The sequence below is a fragment of the Typha latifolia genome, chromosome 4 (assembly GCF_019914945.1).
Source record: "Typha latifolia isolate L0001 chromosome 4, TyphaL0001v2, whole genome shotgun sequence".
Classification (NCBI taxonomy): Eukaryota; Viridiplantae; Streptophyta; class Magnoliopsida; order Poales; family Typhaceae; genus Typha; species Typha latifolia.
This window is the reverse complement of record NC_133089.1, coordinates 3,985,909-4,012,460: the sequence shown is the minus strand read 5'-3', so window position 1 is coordinate 4,012,460 and position 26,552 is coordinate 3,985,909. Positions and strand designations below refer to the sequence as shown.

Genomic DNA, 26,552 nt, shown 5'->3' with positions numbered 1-26,552 from the left:
GCCTGTTTCTGAGCTCAAGCCCAACCAAAACCTTCATCACTCTCCAACCCCACCATTAAAATGGTCCTTCTCCTTCTTCTTCAACAGCGACCCAACTCATGAGCCCACCTCCCCTCGGTTCATGCAATAGAGTTGGTCTCTGTTTGTGGAGGAGATGGAGTTAGGTGGGGTTGTGGCCATGGATGGGTTGGTGGATGGGTGTTCCGATGTGAGTGGTGGCATGTCTTCACCATTTCCCACCTCAGAAGTTGAACTCAGCAGGGAAAGGGGTTTCCTTGGATCAAGTTTCTCCAAGCATGGGAGAGAGGGGATGGGAGCAGAGGAGCATGATTGGAGATTCCTCAAGATGGCTAGAACTGAGCCAATGCTGGCATTACCCACAAAGGCGGCTCCTTTGTGGCTTGGATCCAACTCAAACTGCCACCCCCTCTTCCCTGATGGAGAGCAAATGCTCAGCTTCACCCCATCAACCAAACCGGACACCATGATGGTCAACAGCGATGGGACCTTGCCCTATTACCACCATCTGTCGTCATCCTCTTCAACACATTCATATCTTAGGAATGAAGGTACTGGCATTACCCCTTTTCTTGTTTGTGGCATCTCCTTTGGATTCCAGTTTTGGTTGGAACTTGGAAGGGGGTCTTTTCATGGCATTTTTCGTCTTTGTTTTTGAGTCTTGTTAAGAAAAAGTTTGCCTTATTTATTTATTTACTTTGGGGCCATGGATGGATCTTGGCCTCAAGGTGGAGTTTTTAGAGAGACATTTTTCTTTTTCTTTTTTTTTTCATCACATAAAAGAGAGGATGAAAGAATAGGAGGCATACATGATAAGATCAGTAGGAAGGAAAGGAAGCAAAACCACAAGCTCAAATTTGTGCTTTCTTTTGTTTTCTTTTTTCTTTCGAACTCTTGATTTGCATTTTTAGTTCATGAGTTTGCGCATTTTTTGTTGCTTGCCCCTCTATTGCAGATTCTATGATCACAAGCTTTTCATGCTCTTTTGCCCTTCTCTATCTTTCTCTTGTTCTCTCTGCTGTCTCTCACTCGGTGTGGTCTGACTTCCCTTTTTGCCTTTCCTCTTTATCTTTCTTCTCCTTTTTCTTTTGCTGCTTCAGGACTGAGTTCTGGGGGCTTGGATGCAAATATGCATGGGGCCTTGGCAAGGGTGAGGGGCCCTTTCACTCCAACCCAGTGGATAGAGCTAGAACACCAGGCGTTGATCTACAAATACATCGTTGCAAATGTGCCCATACCGAGCAGTTTGCTCACTCCCCTCAGAAGAAGTATTAACTCCTATGGCTTTCCTCCCTCCTCTGCTGGTTATTTTGGTTCAGGTACATGTAAGATTCTCCTCTCTTAGCAAAAGAAATAGGAAGGAACCCAATGATTTTTTAGACATTTTACTGGGAATGATCTACAATGCAAGAAAGCTTAATGTGATTCTAATGCCATGCTAGTAAAAGCTTAACGGCAGAAGATACTATTACGATTAGTCATTCAGTATCTTTTCCTTTTTAAGTCTCTTGATTCATGTCAACTTTAGATTGGAAGTTGTGATTAGCCTGACACTCTATTGCATGTACTGTTCCTCGTTTTGTTTTGCTGGCATAGATACTGAACTAGTGAACTTTAAAGAACAACCTTTTTGTTGTTTTAGGGGGGTGGGGATCTTTCCATCTGGGATATTCTGGAAATGGTGATCCAGAGCCCGGTAGATGCCGTCGGACAGACGGGAAGAAATGGCGGTGCTCAAGGGATGCAGTTGCTGACCAGAAGTATTGCGAGCGACACATGAACCGGGGCCGCCATCGTTCAAGAAAGCATGTGGAAGGCCAATCTGGCCATGCCGCGAAAGCAGTGCCTGTCATTGCAACTTCACAATCAGCTTCAGCCCTTACTGGCGGCAGATCTTCTACTAACCTCCCTGCTTCAGAGCAGCAGACAAAAAACTTGGCCACAAATATGACCGATCCCTGCCCTGCACAGTTCAACAGGTAGAATCAAATAAGATTTCTTTAAGTATTATTTTCAGGTTATATCATCAAATCATATACCAATATTTTTGGTTGCTGTCATATCCTTTCATCTTTCTACTGAAATTGGCATTCCTTTATATGCATTCTTCATAACTGCATAAGCTGCTTGAATTAAGAAAAAAGTTACTGTTTTGTCGGATACTCGAGTGCGCTTTTCTTTTTGTCTTTTAGCTTCCAACACAAATTTGTTTTCTTTATAAAAATATGATAAGTTGACATAGTTTGATCATTCCCTGGTTTTACCTATTCTCCTAGTTTTCAGAGTTGTGTGCCACAGTGTTCCAAAAGTGCTTTACAAATTTTAAGAATTCTAAAATATATGGTTGTCTGTAGCTACATCTATTCTGTTGTTTCATAGGCTCTTATCTTAGTCCAACTCCAAATCATAACGTATTAGCCAATGAGTCTCATTGTTGGGTAGAACGTGTAACAGCAGTTAGTCTTTATTGTTTTGAACCATATGATGTCAAATATGGCTTTGACGAGACAAAAGAATGCTCCTTTGAGCAGTCAGCGTATTTGTGAAAAGTTGCTATACATATCTATTAGTGGTTAGCGAAATGGGCACCCTCTTTTGTCATGAGGTCTGAAAGATCGATATAGATACGACATGATACTGATACAATCATACAACAGATCTTGAAAATAGGGATACGTTTTTGTTTGTGGTACTAATACATATACATATATGACTCTATATATAATAATGTACTTTTGTGTGCTTGCATTTTATTTAAGGAATTGTTGTTTAACACATAGTCGTTAATGCTATCCAGGGGCTGTTGTCTTTTCTAGGAAAATCTAGTTGATTATTTAACCACTTCATTGCTTGTAGTAATGAACTGTCAATCTCTAGAATGCCTGTTTCGCTGCATATTGGGTCCTCATGATTGTCTACAAGATCTGCCATTCACACTTATTTCCTAGTTGCATGTGAAAGACAAGTATTGCAAGTTGAGCTTCTATAATACAGCAAGAAAACCTGCCAAGTTTGGAAACAATAGTGTTCATGGAAAGGTGAAAGGGGATGAACTTAGAGCTAAATATAGTAGGCATTCTAACATCATGAATCACAGAATTGATCCAACAGTGTTATGAAGGAAAAACCTGAAAAAATAAATTTTCATTTTCTCCTCAAGGTTTCACTGATGGTAGCCAATAATCAAAGAACCACATATGTAAAGTGCTGGAAGTTGTCTATGTATGGCGATTTAAGTAAAGTTGTTATACAAGGTAACTTGAGGAAACCATTCTAAAACATATACTTGCAATCTTCTTTTTACTTGGTTTCAAACTCCTTTCATCATCTACTTTGACACTATTATGATAAAAGGTCCACATCTTTGAATTTGTACATCTTCTCTTGATAACCTAGATGACTCTCCCTTCGGTAGTTCATTATTGTTATAGTGGTATTGCACCTTTCCTACCTTTGGCATTATCTTAGTAGGTAACTCAAACAAATATGAGTTTCTATAGCAGGCTGAAAAAGCCGTACTACTAAATTTAAGGTTATTCGAAATATTGGTATTTTTGGCAAAATTTTGTTTGTCTGAGATTTCCATGTTTCTTACTCTTTTAGACGATCTATAGAGTATTGTTCTTTTCATAATTTCTTTATGCTGTTTGCAAGGCTTCAAGTTATTCTGAAAGAATGCCTTCTTGCTCTTAGTACTGATGTTTTATGTTCAGCAGGATAATGATGAATAAAGAAAATGTAAAAGATCATGTCCAGGACTCCCAGAGCTTGTCCTTGCTTACTTCGACAACCCCGAAATCTATAGACACTCCATTTCCCACCTCGAAACTACACAATCCCTTTGAAGAAACCAATTCCAAAGCAGACATTGGACATATTTCCAGTAATTCCTTTGTGAACTCTCCTAAAAACTCTTCAGAGCATATGAACTTTATCCCTTCATCTGAATTTAATGAAAAGCCGGCATCCCATTCACTGCGCCATTTCATTGATGACTGGCCTAAGAACCATTCTGACTGTTCTGCTGTCACCTGGCCTATGGTAGAAGAAATGCATTCAGATAGAACTCAATTGTCAATATCTGTGCCCATTGCTTCATCAGACTTTTCATCGTCCTCCTCTTCTCCTTATCATGAGAAGCAAACTCTATCGCCACTTAGACTATCTCGGGGGCTTGATTCCATACAGATGGGTCTCGGAGTGGGAAGCAGTCCAAGTGATCAGCAAGCAAGTTGGTTACCAATATTCAGAGAGGCTTCAATGGGTGGACCCCTAGGGGAGGCTTTGACGAACACTAATGCGCCAAAGGATGAAAACAAGAACTGCTCAGCATCGTCTCTAAATTTCTTGAAAGATCGCTGGGATTTGAGTCTGCCTTTGGAGTCATCACCAACAGGAGTCCTACAGAAGACTACCTTTGGCTCGCTATCAAGCAGCACCGGGAGTAGCCCCAGGCTGGAGAACCACAAAGCCCATGACAGCATTTGCAGCATGTTCGATGACCTCGGCTCAACCCTTGTAAATCACCCAACCATACCCTCACTTTTAGAGGATGATGGGAAGTTTTAGCATTGTTTTAAATTTAGGACAACGAGCATTTAGTTTGAGTTCTTAAATTTCATCCTTTCAGTTTCAAGTGTCTTCTTCCTTTGTTCTGTACTTTGTTCTTGCTTGACATGCTATGTTATATAATTTGCAATGAGTTGCTTCTTTCAACAAGGCTCAAGGCCTTTCTCAACCAATGTTTTCTTCTGGATAAAGAATGCATCTCCTTACAGTCATGTGGTTGTTCTTTCTTGTCTGATGGATTAAAACTGTGTCAGGATAAGTTCTTTGGTCCCATTGTAAGTCTTGTCTCAAACTTTCACCACCTACTGGGCAGTGGAATTATTGTACAAACTTCTTGGTTTGCTATGTACTATAAAGAGTCCAGATTTGAATGGTATATCGCCTTTCTGGTCATCTGCATTATATGTGCAGCCTTTGCCATTGGAACTCTGAGCATCTGCCTTATTATTGCAGGCTATAGTTAAGCTCGTACTACATTCCTCTCAGCTGAGAGTGCAGAAATAGATCCAATTGTGATTCTTGAGCGTGAATGACAAGCACGGACTATATACTGTTTCTCCTTAGTTGTCAAGCTGCAAGGATTCCTCTTTTGCATCATGCACTCTTTTATGATTGCTTTAACAGGAGCCTACAGTGAGTCAGTGGAACTATGGGCTTGAACTCACTCGAGAATGAGTAGTGACTGGCACTGTGAAGTAGCTATTGCAAATGGATGGTACTACAATAACTGCTACAAGATGCCTAAAGTGTTGAAATGAAATCCATCATCACTTCTCTCTCTCTTTTTCTTTTTTGTTTGTGTGTCAAATCCACTTTCAAGGTTTTGGCAATCCGGTAGATTTGACATTTCCAACATAACATAGATATGTGGTGGTTTAATGGCCAATATTGCATTTATTGTCTACAAGATCAACTTAAACTCCTTATTTAAGCCATTATTTCTTGATATTCACTAAACTGCATGGCAATCTCAAAATAAATAGTTGTTGAGCAAATTCCACTACTATTAAAAACAAGTGGAGACAAGTTTTCAAATTTGGATTTGCTGTCCATGCAAGGAACTTCTTCATTTTGTTCCAAACTCACATGCAAGGTTAACCAAGCAATGCAACACCAAGATACCCCACAAAGATTTCCTTTTGGTAAAAATCCAAGAGGAATTAAGAAACACCCACCTCTTCCCTCCACGCTTTGTTGCCACTCTCCTAAGTAACATAAACTAAGCCATCGGGGAGCACTCACCTTTATATAATCCTTACATCCGTTGCCTTGCAATCCAGACCACTAATTGCATATTTGCATTCATTACCAAGAGAGATGAGTACACCTGACAACTACCCCAAAGCCTCACAAAATGGAGATGCCCCCAAGCTCCTACCCCATGGACTTCGCCTCCCACTTCCACCTTGCCCATTTGGGACCCCAGTTGCATGCTCTGCTAAAAAAAGATTAAGAAGGGAGCCCAAAGACCCCTTCTTTGCTGCTTACTTAGAGTGCACCAAGAGCTCAAGGTTGGAAGGGAAGGCAGCAAAGGATTGTGACAAGGGAGGTGGGATTGGATTTGGGTTTGGAAAGGCTGGGCTTAAGCTTGATATCTCTTGCAAGCATAGTTGTTTGGTTAAGGAGGAAGGTGTGGTGAAGTTGTCACAGCTTCCTGCTCTTCCAGCTAGGGAGAGATTCTTAGAGAGGAGAAGAAGGTATGGAGAATTGTATGGGTACAAGTCTTTGTATATTTAGTGTTGCCTGGAACTTAGTTTGCAGTGGACATGGGAGTATATTCCCAATTATCTGGACAAAAGAAAAGGTAAGGGTGTGTAAGTTGTAGCTGTATATGTACTACTATACAATTTAAACCTACTTTATTTTAAGGATTGGGAACTTTTTACAAACAATCGATTGGTCAATTAGTGTTTGGATCATACCTTAAAAAAAAATCTTTGGCACCATGGGAGATATAAAGATATCTCGATCATTTTGGTTGATATTTTTGAGATCAGAACACAAATGAATTGTGGAAGTATTCACTGATGGTGTAGCTCTTACCAAGTACATATGCCATGGTTTGCAGTTCTTCATCTAGTGTGCCAGTTTGTATCCTTTTGGATGAAATCTATTCACCACATCACAGAATGCTCTGTTCCTTCTCATCCACTAGGAAGCATGCATCTAATCCAAGCCTATAAGCTGCTTTCATTCCAATTAATTGCATCAAGCCAACTCATTCCCGGCTGTCTACATAGTATGTCTGTCTCAAGTTTGATAAGATAAGATAAGATTGATATCATCTTCAATCGCCATACTTTTCATCTGTGAGGTTGTCAACATTGATGAAACACAGGTGCAACTGGTATTCAAGCATCCATGTATCATTGTTAAATGCTGCGTCGAAAGAGAGAAGGAGAAAGATGTTGGCATTTAATAACGGCAGTACGTAAATTTCTGGCTGCTATTCTTCCATGCATTCTGATCTTAGTATCTTCAAGTTGAGAGAGAATTTGTACTAGATCATCCTGTGGTCCAATAAAGAGCCTCATGTTGATAGTTCTAGAATATAAAACATAAAAACATTATCGTTCTCTTATAGCTTAAATTTTGAGAGTATTTAACGCATATAGTGTTATAACACAAATTCTGAGTTCGAATCTACCATACGCGTATATTATTTAAAAAATCTCAATTCAGGTTTCGGATACGGATATATAGATTTGGATTCAAAATTTTGTTATCCACCAACATATAATTTGAATTCACCAGTATTAAATAGAGTTCATCATTCATTATCTTGTTAGAGCTAACAAAGAAATATTGCATGCTATACATCCAGATCCAGTAGTCTCCTGTCTCTCACCAGCCACCTTACACTGATGAACATGCAAAGAATCACAATATTTAAACAGTACGAATTATATAATGCTCAGACAAATGCTTACAGCTACACTGATGCTAAATGCAATGAACACGAAAATAACAGCCGTTCGTTTGGAAAATCCATGACGCCACTTCTATCATACAAAAGGTCACACTATAATTATATCATAGAAATATTAATGCTATCGATGACTAAGATCTTCGTAAGTTTCTAACCAACGGCATTATTAATACTCATCATTTTCTTATGTATTATATTTGTACTACTGCCACGTAGAATATTTTACTGTTGAAACTTCTGCAGCCACGATGGAATCCTTATCAGTTCTCCATTCCAGAAGCTTTTGAAGATAAGGGAACTTTAATACCAAGCATATCAGTATATGTAGACAAATTCTACGACGAGAAAAATCCACTAAGTAGCCGTGAAGGTATTGACTTCCTGAGAGGAATACTTCGAAAACGGGGAAAAGAAAAGACGTTGTGGTGGGTTGTTGCAATCCTTTGATTGATAGTTTTGCATAGTTTGACTTATTATATAGCAACTAATTAAGAATTCCATGACTTGTTTTCTTCAATAATGAGATCTGCTTCAGATGGGATGGTTGCCAAATCGAAGCTTCCTATCTACTTGAGTTCATTACCATGTCAACTTCCATTCATGTCATATGGTCCTTTGATTAAACTTGACAACTAAATATAAATATCAATTTGGATTATTGCCAAACAGTTTAAGCTTTTGAATTAATTGGTTATTTAATAAGGTATCAAAACTTAATTTTTCTAGATGTAGAATGCACAACCCTCATCTTTCGTCTATCAACGTGCAGTGTATACTTCCAACATTTCTCTATCTCTCGCTGTTTTAAGATATATTTTTCAAAGGTTGCATTAGGTAACTTGCAGCCAATGTGATACGCATCTTTATTAAGAAAGTTATGAAAATAGATCTTTGAAGAATCTGGAGGAAAAGGATCAGTATAAATGAACCAAAAAGTTAGGATTAAATGCTTGATTATTATTGTTTGTACCAACTTTGACTATTTTTATTCTAAAACTATGTGCTTCACTGAAAATTATTTGTTCTGAGGCCATCAGCGAACAGGGAGAGAGTCCTTTTCATACTTCTCTGTATCTAGAATCGTTTGAGATATGATAGCATATAAAGTTGCTCAAAATTAGATGTTTAATAGCAAATCTCATGGAGAATTAATTGAATTTATTTTCCGAAATAGTAGCATATTGACTTGGAATTTTTCTTCTTCTTCTTCTTCTTCCCTTTGCTATCTATTTCCAAAGCAATTGACATATTCTTATTCTGATCGCATTGCACCTCTTTCAAGCAAAAGAACAGGACGAATAGATTAACCAAAGGCACAAGTTAAGAACTACAAGAAAATGATAGCCAGAAGTAACACCTTAATATCAAGACCAGAATAATTACAAAATAACCACATAAAAACTTGTGGAAGCTATAACAGAATGTAGCATTCGCCTAGTTGAATAAGAAACGAGCGGAAAATTACGGCGACCAACTAAACTAAATTGTCTTTATGTTTAACTCTCCCGATATTTTATGTGAATATGGAATGGTATCCAAAGCTTGATATATTATAACACTTAACTAGCTGAGATCCATATACCAATATTTTAATATAAAATTACCAACCAACTTTAGTAGAGTTCCCCACAACTACGGAGGTCATAAGTTTAACTCCAACCCAAAATAATATTGTAAAAAAAATGTTTGGTGGTTTTGTGACCTGACTCGATTTAGTTGATAGCTCGATAATGCGGTTAGTTTGGAGGAATAGCTCAACAGTGCAACGGCTTGGAGCAGATCTTGACGACGTTTGCTTCAGAGCAATTATCCGGCGACGCATATGGCTTGAAACCTAGATTAGGTAGCTAAAAGCTCGGTTGAATCTAAGTGTTTCTGTATCTAGGGAGAGCTGACAATTTGCTCGGCCCATATCTAGCATAAATGATATTAAAAAAAAAACTCCTTGTACAATATATATATATATATATATAATCCAAAAGAATCTTTGTATATATTTATTATTTAATTATTTTTAGACATAATTATGATCACAAGTTGTGGGAGTCAAAGGGCTGACCGAGCCGAGCCGAAGCACCTCTCTCTCCCTGACAATGTGAAAAAGAAATATTGAAGATTGGTATGAACACTGAGCAGATGGGCGCATACCAACATATACCAAATCCGTGTTCGACCACAAGTAAGCCAACCCAGTCGGCCAGAGAACCTTAGCTGCAGGAATTTCCTACATCTGTTCTACTTGGAAGACAGTGATTGGCTGCGAATCATTAAAAATAAAATTTTCCATCTCATGGGATACAAACCACGCGGGAATCTATCAATTAGACCCCCAACAACATTTACGGACATCTATTTAAAGGTCTACTGCTCTTCTCTTCCCCCAACTCTCCCAACCAATCTCTTTATAAATCTCTGTATAAGCCCAACACTTTCTTTCTCCCAACCGATCTTTCCTCTCTTTCCAAACCTCTGCTGATATAAGATATATCAAGCATGTCATCAAAGCATACCTCCCTCTTTGTGATAGCTCTCCTCCTCCTCCTTGTCTCTCTCAGTCAAGCAGGGAGACCAGAGCCTGCAGACCCAAGGATTAATGGCCAAGAAGAGGTATGTAGACTAACCACTTCCTCTTCCTCTTCCTCTTCTTCTTTTCTTTTTGGAGTCTTTATCTTACATAGTTTGGTTCCTTGTCATCCATAGGGAGTTGAGGAGGCCAACTTTGCGAAACTGGATGAAGGGTGTGGAGAAGAGGGAGATGAGGAATGCTTGATGAGGAGAACACTGGTGGCTCACACAGACTACATCTATACCCAAGGGAAGCACAACTAGAAGGATTAGGAGTAAAGCTGCATGGCCTTGATGAATGGCTTGTGATGTATGCTTAGCCAACTGTTACTCCATTTGTAACCCTGCAATTGATAACAAAGTTATAAATTTGCTCAGTTCCTCTGTTTTGCAAAATCTTATCACATAATCTAGATACTGTAAGAGTATTAACCTAGAGAAGAGAAGCTATAAGAGATTGAAAATATTATTGTTAGGAGAGCAATCTATTAGGTTACAAAGTCTATTTCATTTGTCATTTAAAAAGTTAGGTCTACCAAACTACAAGTAAAACCATAACATGGTTGAGACTATCTTATCCTTGTTATAGTTGGTCGACTATTATCACATGAAAAACTTTCTAGAATAAGAGCAAGTTAGTGTTGCCTCCTTTAGTCGTTCCTGTTACCTATAGAACCAAAAATAAAATACAAAAACACAACAACAACAACAACAAAAAAAAAGCTAGGTGGATTTCTGATTTTAGAAATTCTTTTAGATTTCTGGTTATCAGTTTAGTCCCTGAGCTTGGCAGTTTGCAGGGTGAGTTTTTTTTTAATTTTTTTATTTCACCTTTCTTTTCTATTTTTTATTTGTTTTCTCTCGAGTCTTGTTTCTTTGATCTTCTCATCAATCTTATAGCTAGGTTTTGAAGTTATGTCAAATCGACTTGTGCATCTAAACTAACATGAATATTTGTCCACAATTTAAGTGAAAACATAGAATAATCTAGCAATGAATATTAATTATATAATTTTCTGACTTCACTACTATGAGCCAAACTGTCAGTCGACAAAATTCCATGACACAACAGGGAAACTGCACTGTAACCGGGTCTTAAAGATCTTTGTCATGCAAAAAATGATGCTTATGTCTATGGCTTTTGTCAAAGACTCGAACAAAAACCTAGACAATGACCTGAAAGATATGCATGCACTGCAGTACTAAACACCACCACCTGGTGTTCGGCATATACATCATCGAACGTTGGTATAACATTCTTACTAGACTATATGACAGACCAAGTGAAGCAAATCTATCACCGGTTGATAGCTTTTAACAAGATTAGTTAAGCAATATATGACACTGACTTCATAAGCTTCAGAGATTAACTGGTAACCCCTCCATTCCAGACCTTAAGAAATAGAATTATTCATGAATAGTATGTAGAGATAATTCCACGACTAGCTCCAACAGTAGTTTGACAAAACTAAGAAAATATTAGGTTTTCATAAGAAGTCCAACGTTTGGTGGAATTGTTACATTGACTCCTATGAACGCATACTAGGCGTTGAAGGATAAAAAATCTCTCATACGTCCTAGATTGCTTGCAGTATGGATAATCACCTAACTTATTCAAAGTTTCTTCCTCGCGACTTTAGATAATTGAAAGCATACAAAGTGGTAAATATAGATTGTGTAATTTTAGCTAATTGAACTGGGCATTCACTTCTCTTTTCTTTATCAGTTTCCTTCTTGGATCTTTATGTGAATACAGTTTCTCTAAGTAAGTTAGGCACACTAGAGTCACACTAACTAACCCTTGCCCCACATCCAATGTAAATCAATTAAAAACTGATCTTAGTAAATATTTGCAGGACCAATAGATCAGACTACAATTAATATGTTAGAACTTAGAAGCCAAAACCTTTTAGTTCCACCACACTCTTACCTTACCTTGCAACAGCATTTAACCATTTTTGTTTCAGAAACGATTTCCATTGTTTCACGTAGTCATTTATTAGAAATCTTTAGGCTATGTAAAGTGCTATAAATCTAAAGCAAAGCATATCCACATATAGATGCCTACTCACTATCTCCTAGTTATGGTGCCATGACGTTTAGAACCCTCACGGGCTAGGGACTGTCGCTGTTGCTTTTGCAGTTATTGGAGGATTCTGATGTAGGAATCCACCAATGGGAAAAGCACTAGGGAAAGGAAGTCCCCCAATGCATGCTAATGGAGTGGTAAAAGTTACAGGGACGTATCCAAATCCATTTGTAGAGACAGCCCAGTGGTCCTCAATGCCACTAACTCCAAGGTTGGGTGCCAATTGCTGAATTGGTGAGCCATCCAATGTAAGTGGAGGGGATAAGATTTATTTTTCCCAAGTGCCTTTGGCCTTTGGGAGGAAGATATTAATATTAGCGGGTACTTCCTCAAAGCCTTCTTTTATATATATTATCATTCATAATTTCGAGGGTCAGATATGGGTTAAACAAAGGGCCACTTAGATCTGCTATTTTATCAGAAGACTTCGACTAGCCTCTTCGAAGTCAGCAAGAAAGAAGGTGAACCCAGGCTTTGCTTTAGCCTTTAGGAACCAAGGTTGGAGATGTAGGAGACTTCTGCGCTTTCTGCCATTATACATAAGCAAGGTGCTAAGTTACCTGAATCTATTCTTTCTGCAGCGTTCTGTTTGTCCTCACTTGAAACTCTATAGATTAAACAGAAGCAAGGAACACTAAGCTCTCCTGATGAGAACGTTTAACAACATAGAATATCAAAAGAAAAAAGAAGTCTGATAAAAAGTACCACTAGCACAAAAAACATACTATGATTCAAATTAAGTAAAAAGCTAGCATGAACAAATTTTACGTTTCTATAAGATTAAAACAGAGTGGACATTTAAAGCATATAGAACATGAATAATCAATCAATAAGAGATTAACTTAAATTTAGACTCCACTGTGCAGTTATTGCGTAAATATTTTAGAAAAGGACGAACAAGAGAATAACTTGATGTTAGCCATAACCAAAATGTGGGCTTGTTTTTGGAATGTTATATTTGTCTGACATCACCCTTATACTTATTGGTATCAGGACGAACAAAATTGGTTGGAACGAAACCATCATCCATCTCGTGCCTACTTTTTCAAAACCTGCATAACCATCAAGGATCATTTAGGTGACTAATTTCTAGAAAACAAGGATGAAATTATAACAGGATGCTGCAAACTTTCCTGAATCATGTAGCTGAATGCTAATGATATAAAACCATCTGTGCAACAAAGTGTGGGGACATATTTTATTTCTTTTGAGGGGAAGACACTACAGTGAGCAAAAGGAAGGAACCAAATTTGAAACTAGTTCAATATGTAACCAACTACTTACGTCGGTAGACTAATCTGCAATGTTTCACCTATACAAATCATTTTTTCATTCGATAACTAGTTTTGCCACAAAAGTTATCATATAAGTTTTTATTCATTTTAGTAATATTACATGTTCCTGTGATTAATATTGAGTCTTCATTGAACTTGGTTTTCCTCCTATTCTGCAATCTACTATTTAGAAACATAGCTTCCGAAGCATGAAATCAAGAAGGGGTCTTCTCTCTACAGTTTTGGGTGCTGTCCTTGCCTTCATAGTTCATACCAAGCACCAACTTTTCTTGCTTGGAGCTGCCTAGTTCTGCTACTTGCTGGATAGATAAACTCTAGCCATAGAGGTTTCAATTTGAAGAGGTCACCACCAGATGCTAAGCCTCAACAGGGTTTCAACTTTCCATGCCCTAACAGATTGTGACAAGGTCCTTCAACAGTCCAACAATGGCACCTTACTGAGGGCTCGAGGCTATAAAGAATCTCAACACAATTGATGATTGACAGCGATTGCCAAACGCCCTGTCAAGACACCAAGAACCCCATGTTCAAGAACTTATGGATTTCAATCACTGATGAACTCCCTCCACTGGTCAATCGGTCACTTCAAATAACTAAAAATGGTTGCAGAATGAGGAATTGCAACTTCGAAAAAAAAAGGTCCACCCAATCATCCAACTATTGATCATCCAAATCACTGAGAAGTTGTGACAAGGTCAGGAAACAGTAATGAACATAATAGAAATGAAGAAAGATCTGGAAACAGTGGATCCAAGAAAGAAGAGCTAGCTGATACCTTGGAGGAACCTTGAGAGAGCTTGAAGATGATGAAGCTTGGAAACTGCTGAAGGTTCATATTTTGGAGATCTGCAGCAGGCCGCTGGAGAGCTAAGCAGAATTCAGACAGAAAGAGCATTCAATTATTTAGTTCAAATTTTTGAATTTTCAACTTAAAATGTAATATATAAGGCGCTTCTTTTAAACAAGAAGAAAAACAACAGTCTGAATTTTGTTACTGCTGAATATACCTTTTTTGAAAAATCACATCTTCAGGTGAAAAATGTAGAGTACTTCTCCCTCCATCTTGGGATTGGTTTTTTTACAATTTCGATGCAAAACAGGCTGAAAAGTGTTTTCATTTCTTCAAATTTTAACATAAAACTTGTACTCCAACACATTACATATGTATACACATCATTGTTAGAGGATTTCATTATGCTCACCACGGTTTTGTTGATGTCAAGTGACATGATAAATTGCTCAATTGACATCTTGAAGGACTTATGTTTCATTCTTATTGACAATACATCTAGAAAGAATTAAGTTTCACGTTTTAATTTTAAAAATAAGTTTGTTTCACGGATACTTTCAAATATTTCTTTCTACCCATGGAAGATGTGTGCATTCAGTCTAAAGAGAAAAACCAAACTTTGAGACCATAACCATGAATTTGAAGAACAGAGAAGGCTTAGCCACGATCTATCTCAAAGATGCCTAAAATTCAACGGATAGCTCAAAGATAAATATGAGGACATATCATAAGGAAAAAGCTCGAAAATGTAAATTGGATAAAAATTCGTTTGTCAGAAACTGAGAAAATCATAGAAGATCAAATAGGTTCTTGAAGAGCTAATCATAGAAATCAAAAGCTAGAATGGTTTAGATTACTGGAGGCACATGTCAAAGTCTGAAAATCCCTCAGTAGCTATAAGCCTATGAAAGAAGGAAATTCAGAGGGAAAGATTTCTACTCTTAGTACTGCAAAGTGTAACTTACACAATTCTCTCTCAACCCATTACTGTGCACCATCTCTTATCATGAAATTACTAATTTAAATTCATCCTAGCAATTTGTCTAAAGCAACATAACAGATTAAAGATAAGATTAGGCGAACACAAAATATATCATAATTATGGCCTCTACCCAACAACAAAGGAAGTTTAGCATATGCTTAAAACTTGCAAAGAATCTGAAATAGAAAAATTTAATTGATTCATTATCACTTACTGTAATGTCTGGATGACCACAATTTCACCTGAAGTATCGTCCTCGTAAACCTCAATTTCACCTGTACTAATTTACTTGAACTTGTCATAACAAAGAGATGCATGATTACGAAATCAAACATCATAAGGATGAACTAGCGAGAAGAAGAGTACAAATAAGCAAGAAACAAGGATGACTAAACCTCAACATGTATACAGCAAAACTGAGAGACATATTAGAAGCAAGAGCAGAATTGATCAATCAGTAAAACAGAAACATGCTACATACCTTTGCACAATGAGATCTTCTCATATCAACCAGTGCAGGGTATTTTAGAATTGAATCTAAAAGTCAAAAGAAATGCAATGCAACTTGTTGCTGCATATTCAGAAAAATCAAACATCAAACGCTACTTGGCCTACGAAGATGAAGAATAGCTTAATACTCGTTCAAAGGGAAGATCAAATAGTCAGAAGAAACATAGAGGACAAAAGTTAAGAGGACAAAAGAAAAACTACATTAACAACATACTTAACTAAACAACAACCCAATAATAGTATGTGCCCTAGATCATATTTTCCCTCAAGCTTGTCCAAGTAAACAATTTAGATGTCATTGTTTTTTTTTTGTTTAGATTTGCATTCTCGTAACAAAGAGTACTAGAGATGATAAGAAAATATATATTACATAATCTCAGTTTAATCAATCAATCAAATGTGTGCACTTACATTTAGCCATCATTAATCAGTGAATAAATAACATCATGACTCCTCATCAAAAGTAATTTTTCACTCTGCTACAATATTTGCAGAATCGATGAATAGCAATTCTTACACATAGCAAAAGCATCCAAAATCTCACACTCTGATAACACTTCTTACTCATGCAGGCATCAGAAGTCTCGTCCCAATAGAAACCTGCACACATAATGCAAGACATACAGTGAAAATCGCCACGGTCTTTGCACTGAGATACCTTACCACTTCTAAACCCCTTTCCACCACTTCTTCACGAGCAAAGCTAATACTTTTCCTTGCACCATCAGACAGTCTCCGCATCAGGAAATCAAGGAAAGATTTCACCATCTCAAAAGTCATCCTCCCCGTCAAATCGAGCACTAACCTCCTATTGCTGGGAACGGCTAATGTTGACGAGACTTGTTTGACCCACCCACCACAATCCTTGCTCTGATTCTCCTCAGAAGAATTATTTCTGCTTCCTTCTTGGTCACTAACACTTACTCCAACCACAGATGACACTGAGCTCGAGCTCGGAGCCGTCATTACCTGATGAGAGCTCCTGACAAGGGTCTCGACGGCACCATTGCAGACCGAGACCAAGAGTTCCTTCACCTTGGCCTCATGCTTGGGGTTAGTGATTCCAGAGATGAGCTGATCATAGCTGCTGACCGTCGGCGTCCGATCGAGGTATACCGTGACCGCCTTGTTCACAAACACCTGTATGCAACTAGCAATCAGTTCCTTCCCCTTGTCCCCGGTCAAGAACTGGAGCCAGCGCGGCTCGCCAGCCGTCGGATCGTCCGATACACTACTGGCTCTACTCTCGACAGAGTAGAAAGCAATCACAAGATTTTTCGCGAAGCTTCCAACCACGACGGAGGCGAATCCTGTCCCGGAAGAGGAGAATAGCTTATCAAGAACCCGATCGGAAAAGACAAAGCAACTACTCCGAGTCTCCGACTCAATCAACTCGGTCTCCGACCCGGAACTTAGGGCTCTGGTGAGACCCTTGGTCACCGCCTCGGTGACGGTAGAGAGGGAGGTCAAGAACTCCTCCGACCGCGAAAGCTTGGAGATTTGCCTCAAACTCCTGGGAATCTCGTCCGAATCGGACCGGAGGAAGCTATTCAAGTCGGAGGAGACTAGGCTGACGGTCTCGGCAGAGGAGGCGACGGCATCGACGATGGCGATTAGACCACGGTATAGCCTCGCGAGCTTCCGGCGCTTCCGAACAACAGAAGGGAGGTGGTAGATTCTATAAGCACCGTACCCAGACATCCCCACGGTGGCGGTGAGGATGACCCATCGCCGGCGCCGCCGCGAAAAGCCGAGCGCCGCTTTCACCAATCGGAGAGCAGCCATGAGAGAAACACAAAGAGACGACCCTAAGGTTACGGTTTCGCGACCTGGGAATCGGAGTGGATCAACGAAGGGGAGAAAGAGAGAGATGAGGAGTCTTAACCGTGAGATATTTATAAGACGGGAAGGTGGTATCGGGGCTCTTCGTGCCGCCAAAATACCGTTACACTGGTGACGTTACCAAAAAAAAATGAAAAAAGCGGCGACCAAGACAAAAGTTTGCGGTAAGCTCACCGGCAGTTTACAGGGTTCTAATCTCGATGCACGTTGTTACGATACAGCTCACAGTGGATCGTGCGGGCAATATCCGATTCTAAGTCTCCTGAGCATCGATCGTATTTTGGTTATTTTTCACCATTATTTTGCTTCTGCCTGTTTTGAAAACAGCAAGCATACGTGTGGTTTAGTCAGAACTCATGATTCGATTCCTGTGTAGTTTTCACATAATATTGTATATATATATATATCTGAAATTTTTGATCTAATTAATTAAATACTAATTGATCTCTAATGAGAACTATTTGACTCTATCCATGATGGATGAGTTCTTAATTTCCATTAGGAAACTTTCATCGGTATGGTGAAATCCAAGATTCTAGATGAAGAGGAGAAAATGTTTAGATACGACTTTTGTTTATTTAATAGTTTTGAAAAAATGAAGCATCTATTATATAGCTTTATTTTTATTTGATAAATGTGTTTAATATTAACATGCAACCTTCTCATTTACGATTGTTTATTACTTATTCATATAAACAAGTCACAAGATAATGCATTTGTTCATTAATTTTGTACTGCACTATGTAATAATATAATAGTTTTCTGCTGTAATCTTGCCTCTGTGTGATAACAATTAGCCAAGTCCAGCCTATGGGCTAACTGGTATTAGAAAATAAAAATAAATAAATAAGAATAATAGGCAAAATTAGATCATCGATAAAGCCTCTGAATAGGTTAACAAACTGTTTACGAAAACAATGGTTAATAATAGTCATGACACCCTCTTTGTGAACGATCTAAAAGAGTTATTTATTAGAAGCAAAACTTGGATAATAGATAAATTATGATCAAATATATGAATTAGATCACCAACAATAGATAATTAGACAGAAAGTTCCCCTTTCCTTCCTCTCTCTCTATAGTCTAAGTTACGGTAAGAACTTATTTCATACGGAATTAAGCCGCATGGATCCTTTTTTTTTCTAATGAATATAAAATTTTTGTGTAGTTTAATCCTTCGTCGCTTTGCCCTGGTGATCCAAAAATATGAAAATCTAATTGGTTGTTAGTGAAGCAATTAAATTACTGTAATATTGGATATTTTATTGTCAGTTTGAATGAGGTAAAATGGTAAGTAAATATCAATGAAAGGAAATGGTAATTCTTGACATTTAAAATAATTTACGCTTAGATTTATTTAGTGGCAGCTAGCTACATAGGGGCTGTTTTAGAATATAGAATCCGTTAGAAGGGTAGTTTGTAAATTTCACCCATGTTGAAACAAGGTTGTAGACCTCCTGAATACTGTGGGTCGCCAAGTTCCTACCCCAGCGATTTCAACGAGACAGCTCGTACGCAGAGAGAAATGCCAACCTTAGCCCTTCGATCCTTATCGCACGGTCTTCTTTGCCGCTCGTGGACGAAACCATCTCTTCTCCTCCGCGCCCACTCGTCTAATGCGGCTGTGAACCAATCTCGCGGTGGCCTTCCTCGCTTCTATTCCCCTTCTCTTCCTTCCTCCAAGGTGCATCTCTGTTTGGCATTTCGTCGAACAGGTAGTGTGTTCATCGAGTTGGGCTTATAGAGTTTGAATTTTTTTTCTTTTTTACGCAGGGAAATGGTGTTCGAATCCAAGGGGACGAGTTCTGGCACATGACGAGGGTACTTCGATTAAGCGTTAATGACAGGTAGGTTTCGTTTCTTATTTGTACATTCGTTCTTTATACTTGTAGCCATGAATTTTGGGAAAGCTTGAGAGCAGAGAAGTCCCAACCCACTGGAAGATTGTGCAATATGATACAACTAATTTTGCAATAATTATCAACCTGAAGAGGAAAGCTTACTGCTACATGGTAATGAATAAATAAAAAATATGCTCGATGTAAGTGATGATCGTAGATTGGTGGCGAATGCTAGGGGCAAAACAGTGAATCAATTTATTATGTTGAGATGACTGACAAAAAGCATAGGGACTTTCATACTTGAATATATCTTGCTAAGTAAAGTTCATTCATTTTGGTATTTTAGCACATAATTTGCGTATACGGTTCATGTTAACATTTCTGTCATATATTCTAAGGGTGGAGCTCTTCAACGGAGCTGGTGGTTTAGTTGAAGGTTCTATACAGAGAGTTGATAAGACTGGATTAGATATCATCGCGTTAGATGATCCAAAGGTCATTAGTCCGCTGGGTATTCGGTGGCATGTATTTGCTGCTTTTGGTGAGTATTATGAATAATTAAGAATGTTTATGTTTGACAGGTTAGGTTGTTTTATATGTTCTCATGTTTCGAATTCTGAATTCTTAGGGAGCCTGAAAGGCGGTCGAGCAGATTGGCTAATCGAAAAATGTACTGTATGTTATCTTACACCTTTGGCTGTTTGTGCTATTTCTCTTCTATAAAATTTGTAACATTTTCTGCTGTCTTCCGTTTAGGAACTTGGAGCTAGTAGTGTAACGCCCTTACTGACCGAGCGATCTCATACAATTGGGGAAAATAGAGTGGAGAGGTTGCAGCGTGTCATATTAGCTGCAGTTAAACAATGTAATTACTTGACATATTCTTTTTGAAGCTCACACCTTATTTACTTTCCTTCATGAGTCAATACTGTTCTTAGATAGAATTAGGAATCAGAGATATACGTTGTACGTAAAAGTTTAATGATTCTACTTCTACCTTGATCTATTAGTGTTAGAACCTTCTATGATTCTTTCTCATGGTGTTATGCTTTCTGTTTAGGCCAGAGACTGCATGAAATGACTCTAAATCCTCCAGTAAACTTCTGTAACTTTTTGCCTATTGTAAGTTCTCTTTTCACCTATTTCGTTTAAGAAATGGTGTGTTAGTTATTATTTCCAGCATCACATAGCTTGGTTTGCTACTGCCATATCATGTTCATCATCACACAAGGTTAAGATATTCTGCGGGCATGATTGCAGTGAAAAGTTAATATAACTGGGTTAGCATGATACAAGTACTCATTCTTATCTATGTGGTCAGAAGTCTATATTGTTGATGCTCTAGAATGTAATTTTCTTCCTTCCCCTTTAAATTAGGAAGAATTTAGAAGAGTGATTTTTATATTGACATTAATCACTTTTTATAGTTGGAATGGAAGAACAGTATTTGCATTGTGTTATGAAGATTAGGAATGGGATAGTATGTGACTCATATTACTCTGTCTATTTTTTTCTCTAAGATACAACTCGAAATCTTATTTTTGCATCGCTGATCGGCACAGTTATTCAACGCTTTTCTATGAGAATATTACTCTTCAAATCCGATTAAAATAATATATAGAAGAAAAGAAAAAAAAACTAAGGGGGAGATAAAATGCTTTGATGTTGTTCTTATTTTTTTTTTCATTTGGGGTTTATATAGGTATTTAAGACTTCTGAATTTCTCTAAACACTTGTAACCCCCTAAATTTATTTAGCCTATTAATTATTATAAGTTCGTTGTAATCGTTCGGTCGTCACAGATGCATTAAATTTCTTGTAGAATTTGAGTTTTAAATTTCTTTAATTACTAATTTTAAATTAATTTAAGTTTTGAAATTAATATCAGATATAACTTCATCGAAGATATTTCACATTACATATGTAACAAAGCCGGTTCTCAGTTTATTCTTATACAACATCATTTAGTTGAGCATTCCTTACATTGTTTATGCATTAACAATTTGTCTTTTCTGGTGGTAGGTAGCACAGTCAAAGCTTTCTTTTCTAGCGGCAGCAGAAGCAACTCCTCTTCTAAGTATTTTACCAAACTCTAACACAGAAGACAGCGGACTTCTGATTGTGGGGCCAGAAGGAGGTCTCTCTCTCTCTCTCTCTCTATATATATATATATATATATATGGAAGCATACCAAAACAAATGCACATAAACATGACTAATATTAGATAAGCACATCATAAAGTGAGTATGCCAAGAAAATTGATAAGAGATGAGAAAGACTTCTAGATAGCAATTTAATTATGGTAGTGAACGGAAGCCAATAGCCCAATTAATTTATTTGCACATCCCTTCCTACTTTCTTCTGACGGCATGCTTACCCATCATACTGATAGTGACACCAGCTCTAGTACACCACAGTCCGCCTATGTGATGTGTAAATATTTTGTATGCCAGTGGCGCCAGTAATGATTATGAGCAATCTGTTCTTTGTCCTGACTGCTGAGTAATATTACCTTCTCTGATTGTTTATTTGTTAACACAAGTCAAAGAGTAAATCTAACTTTGTTAAATTAAACCATCTCTGTTTCTCACCTTGTTGATGCTTTTCTCATGGAATGACTTGCAATCAGTACTTAGTAGTATAAAAAAGTTATGACTTAGGACTCTAAATTTATTGATTGCTTCCTGAGTGACACTGTAATACCGTTAGTAGTATCTCCTAGGAGAAAGCTACTACAAGCTTGATGATAGCTTTTGCAGATTTCACAGATGAGGAGATAAAGATGATAAAAGAAGCAGGTGCTACTCCTGTTGGTCTCGGTCCATGCAGACTTCGAGTTGAAACAGCTACCATCACACTTTTAGCAACTCTGATGCTATGGTCTGATGCTCAAAATTTGGGAGCACAACAGAGCCAGTAAATCATTGTACTTGTGTCGATAACTGAACTCAAGTTGGCTTTATGCTGATTATCTTACATTCCTCTGTTGATATGTTATTCCCGTGTTTTTCTAGGTAATTCTATCAATTGGAATTTCTCATTTACGAGGGGCTAAGTAGCGCGCTGATGAAGGTTGTCTCAAATTTCATCAAGGCCAGCAGCACTCAGTAATTATTCTGTCAAATTTTTACTTTTGCATTGCCGATTTGATGAGAAGCAGAGAATTAATTCTTTCCAACAAAAAAGTTCAGCGTTCTCACTGCCCTCCCTTTCTGCTCCAATCCTTTCGTACTCTCCCCAAAAGGAGCTGGATGGTGTTATTTATCATATTATCTGTATCTGTACCAGGATGACATGTAAAACGTTGCTTTAGTCAAACATTAATCCCTTCGCTTGCGGTTATTATTCTACCAGTCCTGATAATGATTGAATAATTATTCATAATTTTATTTAGTGTGATCGCGTACTTTTGGTAATCTCAAGCTTGCTTGGCTATTTAGTCTAAGCTCATCTTGCTTCTTCTCGGAGGATAGAAACTGGCTCAAAATTTCTCTCTTTTTCGTGTCACGTGGTGTGTTTGTCTATCCTAAACTTGTGGTGATAAAAATGAGTGGATAGAGATGTATTTGTGGGCCGTTGTTCATCGCCTCAGCTCAAAATAAGCTATACGTTTTCACACCATCTTAGACAGTAAATAGTAAATCAAGCTGGTTTTCTTAAGCTCCCTTGCCTCTTCCTACTCTTTCCGAGCTCGTTAAACCCATCCGAACCTGATTAGAGAAAAAGAACTAACACTACTGATGCTCTCGGAAAAGTTAAATTAGGAGGTGCTTATCGTAACTCCTGCGATCGGGATGGTTGTCTATTAGCGAGCTTTTGCACCCTGGCAAAGCGCACGTGTCCGATCGACTTGGCCCAGCGAACCGCCGCGCTCGAAGCAGCAAAGACTCCGCGACACGTGGGGAGTCTATGCTGACGTGGCTGGTGCCTTCGGGCTTCCGTTCGTTCTCCGGGACTCTCGAGGCTATAAAAGGCCTCTGTATTCCTCTTTCCCACGCACTCCTCCCCGACCTCTCTCCTCCACCGCAAGAGAGACGTTGAACTCGGCGGTAACGCCTCGCCTTTTCCATTTTTGCTTCTGACGGGAGCACGCAATCTCTCTCCCTCTCCTTTGCTTGCGATCGGATCGAGAGCAGTTCGATTTCGAATCCCGCGGTTAAGAAAGAGGCGCAGAGAGGACGCCTCCTCGCAAGGTCATCCCGGTATCCTGTCGTTCTATTCTTTGAATGCGATCTTTTCGGAATTCGTTTTATTTCTTCTCGCCGTCTGATACGTACACCCTGTTGATGCGATTTGACTGTTTCTATTTTATAAATATTTGTTGCTCTCTTTATTCTCTGTCGCAGGTGAGAGATGAAGGGCGTCTCGAGCCCTTACTTCGACCCCGAATTTGATACTCTCATTGAACGGATCAATCCCCCTGGGTACAACCTTCTCTCTCTCCGTCTCCAGATTCCTCTTTTTTAGAGTTAATTTATTACTCTCTCCATCTCGATTCCTCTTTTTAATAATTAAGGTACTCTCTCTATATTCCTCTGTTTTAACAATTAGGATAAATTACATCCTGATCCTGTCACCCTTTTAGAAAAGAAAAAAAAATACTCTTAAATTATTTAAATGTCTCGCCTAGTTTTCTACCTAGATTATTAAAGATATTTAATAGATGGACGAAAATACCTTTAATCTTTCTTTCTTCTTATATTCAAATATCACTCTCTAAATCGATCTTATTTAATTTCTTTAAAATCCACTCCTGATAAAAGAAGAGATGAAAAAGTACATTTTTTTTCTATTTAATTAGTTAGTTAATTTTTAATACTTTTAACAGAATTTCTAACAGCTAAGGTCTAATAATATAGTTATATATTCCCTATATATTTTATAGCATATATATGTTTTATTTTTTATAAATTAATATTTTGAGCGGATCAAAATGTAATTAATTTTAAAATTTAATAATGATTTGTTATGGGGTTTTGTTGGTGTGTTGATTGATTTCGATGGTTGCAGGGTTGTTATAGACAACGAGACATGTGAGGACTGCACACTTGTCAAGGTACTCGCCGTTCCCTCTCTTTTATCATATCTCTCGGAAAGCGACGAATTCTAGGAGTCAGTTTCCGACATGTGATTCCCTTCCCCATTTTAAGAGAGAGAGAGAGAGAGAGAGAATGGCCTGTCTTTGTTCTTTTATTCTTAACTTTTCCCTTTCGGTTCGGGGGAGAATTTGTTGAAGAAATGGACTGTTGGTTGTGCAGGTAGACAGCGCCAATAGGCACGGGATATTGCTGGAGATGGTGCAGGTGCTCACCGATCTTGACCTCGTGATCTCCAAATCCTACATCTCGTCCGACGGCGGCTGGCTCATGGATGGTGCGTATTGTACTGCTCTTCTTGCGTCCATCTCGTCAGTTGGTTTTGATTGATTGATCTCTTGGTGTGAAACGGATGCAGTGTTCCACGTCACGGACCAGCTGGGGAATCAGCTGACGGACCGGAGCCTGATCCAGTTCATCCGGCAGTCGCTCGTGGCGGGAAGGAGGGGAGAGAGCCCGAGGCAGGTGCGCACGTGCCTTGGCAAGCTGGTGGGGCCAGGCCGCGAGGAGGCGTCGGAAAGAACGGTGGTGGAGGTGACGGCCACCGACAGGCCTGGCCTGCTTTCCGAGATCGCGGCGGTGCTCGCAGTGCTGGGGTGCCACGTGACGTCGGTCCAGGCGTGGACGCACAACTCCCGTGCGGCGGTCATCCTCTACGTCACGGACCACGCAACCGGCGAGCCGATCACCGATCCGGTCAGTCTAGCCGACATCGAGGAGCAGGTTGGTGATTCGTCATTTTCTCTAAGAAAGCGGTGAATTGTGACGATAACGATATCTATCGCACAGGTGGACAGCGTGGTGGAGGCGCGTGTTAGCATGCCAGACGAGAGGCGGCGGGTGAGCGTGTCGGGTCCCACACCGGGGCGTGTCCACACAGAGCGGCGGCTGCACCAGATGATGAGAGAGGACAGGGACTACGAGACGGGGCCAGCTCCGCCGCCTGCCGAGGCAGACCAGTTCGCCGTGGCCCGCCTCGAAGCAAAGAGGAGGATTGATGACTCTCGTGGACGTGCACCTTCGGGTTCGGGGATAGAAACCCGGGTATTGATTGATAGTTGGAAGGGGAGGGGGTACTCGGTGGTGAATATAAGGAGCCGGGATCGTCCCAAGCTTCTGTTTGACACCGTGTGCGCCTTGACGGACATGCAGTACGTGGTGTTCCATGCCTCCGTCAGCTCTCACGGACCTCTTGCCGTCCAGGTAGATGATGCAAAAAACTACTACCCAAGCAGAGGGAAGGGAACCAATTACGTGTGACAATTAAATAAAATTAATGTGCGCAGGAATACTACATCAGGAACAAGGCCGGGTGCGCATTGGACGAAGATGGCGAGCGGCAGAGGGTTACCCGATGCTTGGTGGCCGCCGTGGAACGCAGAGTCTCCCACGTAAGTCATCTTCATTTGCTCCTAGTCCTAATTTGTTTTGAACCTGCTGGATTAAGCATCAACTATACAATCTCTGCCAGGGGCTGCGGCTGGACTTGTGCACGAGGAACCGCGCGGGGCTGCTTGCCGACGTGACGAGGATCCTTCGTGAGAACGGACTCTCACTAGCGAGGGCCGAGTGTTCCACACGCGGCGAGAGGGCGGTGGGGACCTTCTACGTGACGGACATCTCCGGCGCTGCGGTGGACCCCAAGGCGGTGGAGGTTGCGAGGGAGGAGATCGGCGGGGACAGTGTTTTGGAGGTGAATAAAGATGTTACTCCTGGTTGGCCGCAGGTGAAGAAGAGGAACAGCAGTCCGTCCATTGTCATTGGCGCCGGCAGCAGCAAGAGCACGGATCAGGATAGGCCAAGGTTTTCTCTGGGGAGTCTCCTCTGGTCTCAGATCGGGAGGTTCTCAAGTAACTTTGGGTCTATTAGATCATGAGTCTGATGAAAGATAGAGTGAGTGAGACCCAATTCAATTTGCATCTAGCTGTGATGTAAAATAGACATGTCGATCTCCTTCCTATTGCTTGTGTCAGTAAATTAGAACAGTTCTATTTATGTAAATATAGTCTATATCCAGCGCAAAAA

General features: G+C 39.5%; 4 protein-coding genes and 1 long non-coding RNA gene across 10 annotated transcripts; 4 read left to right on the top strand and 1 right to left on the bottom strand.

The window, feature by feature from the left end:
* The first annotated feature begins 10 nt into the window (after positions 1-10).
* LOC140787693 (growth-regulating factor 6-like) lies at positions 11-4,756 on the top strand. 4 transcript variants are annotated; one of them, XM_073136774.1, is made up of 4 exons: positions 11-569; positions 1,119-1,337; positions 1,661-1,997; positions 3,735-4,756. In XM_073136774.1, the coding sequence occupies exons 1-4, from the start codon at positions 155-157 to the stop codon at positions 4,585-4,587; spliced, it is 1,824 nt and encodes a 607-aa protein (XP_072992875.1). In that variant the 5' UTR covers positions 11-154; the 3' UTR covers positions 4,588-4,756. The 4 variants fall into 4 exon arrangements, with proteins under 4 accessions (XP_072992875.1, XP_072992873.1, XP_072992872.1 ...); XM_073136772.1 differs by having other exon boundaries at positions 3,732-4,756; XM_073136771.1 differs by having other exon boundaries at positions 20-569; positions 1,119-1,343.
* Positions 4,757-9,898: 5,142 nt separating this feature from the next.
* On the top strand, positions 9,899-10,458 carry LOC140787034 (uncharacterized). Its single transcript, XR_012108737.1, has 2 exons — positions 9,899-10,123; positions 10,217-10,458. It is a non-coding gene; the product is annotated as an uncharacterized lncRNA (long non-coding RNA).
* A 2,886-nt stretch (positions 10,459-13,344) lies between these two features.
* On the bottom strand, positions 13,345-17,670 carry LOC140787022 (protein PHLOEM PROTEIN 2-LIKE A10-like). Its single transcript, XM_073135762.1, has 4 exons — positions 16,159-17,670; positions 15,452-15,808; positions 14,241-14,332; positions 13,345-14,141 (listed from the first exon to the last, which is right to left on the bottom strand). The coding sequence occupies exon 1, from the start codon at positions 17,530-17,532 to the stop codon at positions 16,312-16,314; it is 1,221 nt and encodes a 406-aa protein (XP_072991863.1). The 5' UTR covers positions 17,533-17,670; the 3' UTR covers positions 13,345-14,141; positions 14,241-14,332; positions 15,452-15,808; positions 16,159-16,311.
* A 1,346-nt stretch (positions 17,671-19,016) lies between these two features.
* On the top strand, positions 19,017-22,776 carry LOC140786920 (uncharacterized). 2 transcript variants are annotated; one of them, XM_073135635.1, is made up of 9 exons: positions 19,017-19,273; positions 19,363-19,436; positions 19,829-19,971; positions 20,059-20,105; positions 20,187-20,295; positions 20,491-20,552; positions 21,453-21,567; positions 22,191-22,347; positions 22,446-22,776. In XM_073135635.1, exons 1-9 carry the CDS (start codon positions 19,022-19,024, stop codon positions 22,447-22,449), a joined length of 963 nt encoding a protein of 320 aa, XP_072991736.1. In that variant the 5' UTR covers positions 19,017-19,021; the 3' UTR covers positions 22,450-22,776. The 2 variants fall into 2 exon arrangements, with proteins under 2 accessions (XP_072991736.1, XP_072991737.1); XM_073135636.1 differs by having other exon boundaries at positions 19,037-19,273; positions 22,191-22,357.
* Positions 22,777-22,895: 119 nt separating this feature from the next.
* LOC140786917 (ACT domain-containing protein ACR3-like) lies at positions 22,896-26,552 on the top strand. Of its 2 annotated transcripts, none has more exons than XM_073135631.1 (8): positions 22,896-23,624; positions 23,778-23,855; positions 24,442-24,487; positions 24,690-24,804; positions 24,886-25,250; positions 25,317-25,730; positions 25,814-25,918; positions 25,999-26,552. In XM_073135631.1, the coding sequence occupies exons 2-8, from the start codon at positions 23,785-23,787 to the stop codon at positions 26,401-26,403; spliced, it is 1,521 nt and encodes a 506-aa protein (XP_072991732.1). In that variant the 5' UTR covers positions 22,896-23,624; positions 23,778-23,784; the 3' UTR covers positions 26,404-26,552. The 2 variants fall into 2 exon arrangements, with proteins under 2 accessions (XP_072991732.1, XP_072991733.1); XM_073135632.1 differs by having other exon boundaries at positions 23,061-23,633.

Coding starts and splice junctions, on each gene's coding strand:
- LOC140786920 (XM_073135635.1), top strand. CDS start 19,022: ATGTTGAAACAAGGTTGTAGACCTCCTGAATACTGTGGGTCGCCAAGT. Junction 20,296..20,490: donor ATTAGCTGCAGTTAAACAAT/GTAATTACTTGA, acceptor CTTTCTGTTTAG/GCCAGAGACTGCATGAAATG. Junction 21,568..22,190: donor GATTGTGGGGCCAGAAGGAG/GTCTCTCTCTCT, acceptor TAGCTTTTGCAG/ATTTCACAGATGAGGAGATA.
- LOC140786917 (XM_073135631.1), top strand. CDS start 23,785: ATGAAGGGCGTCTCGAGCCCTTACTTCGACCCCGAATTTGATACTCTC. Junction 24,488..24,689: donor AGGACTGCACACTTGTCAAG/GTACTCGCCGTT, acceptor TTGGTTGTGCAG/GTAGACAGCGCCAATAGGCA. Junction 25,731..25,813: donor ACGGACCTCTTGCCGTCCAG/GTAGATGATGCA, acceptor TAATGTGCGCAG/GAATACTACATCAGGAACAA.
- LOC140787022 (XM_073135762.1), bottom strand. CDS start 17,532: ATGGCTGCTCTCCGATTGGTGAAAGCGGCGCTCGGCTTTTCGCGGCGG.
- LOC140787693 (XM_073136770.1), top strand. CDS start 155: ATGGAGTTAGGTGGGGTTGTGGCCATGGATGGGTTGGTGGATGGGTGT. Junction 1,344..1,660: donor TTATTTTGGTTCAGGTACAT/GTAAGATTCTCC, acceptor TTGTTGTTTTAG/GGGGGTGGGGATCTTTCCAT. Junction 1,998..3,731: donor TGCCCTGCACAGTTCAACAG/GTAGAATCAAAT, acceptor TTTTATGTTCAG/CAGGATAATGATGAATAAAG.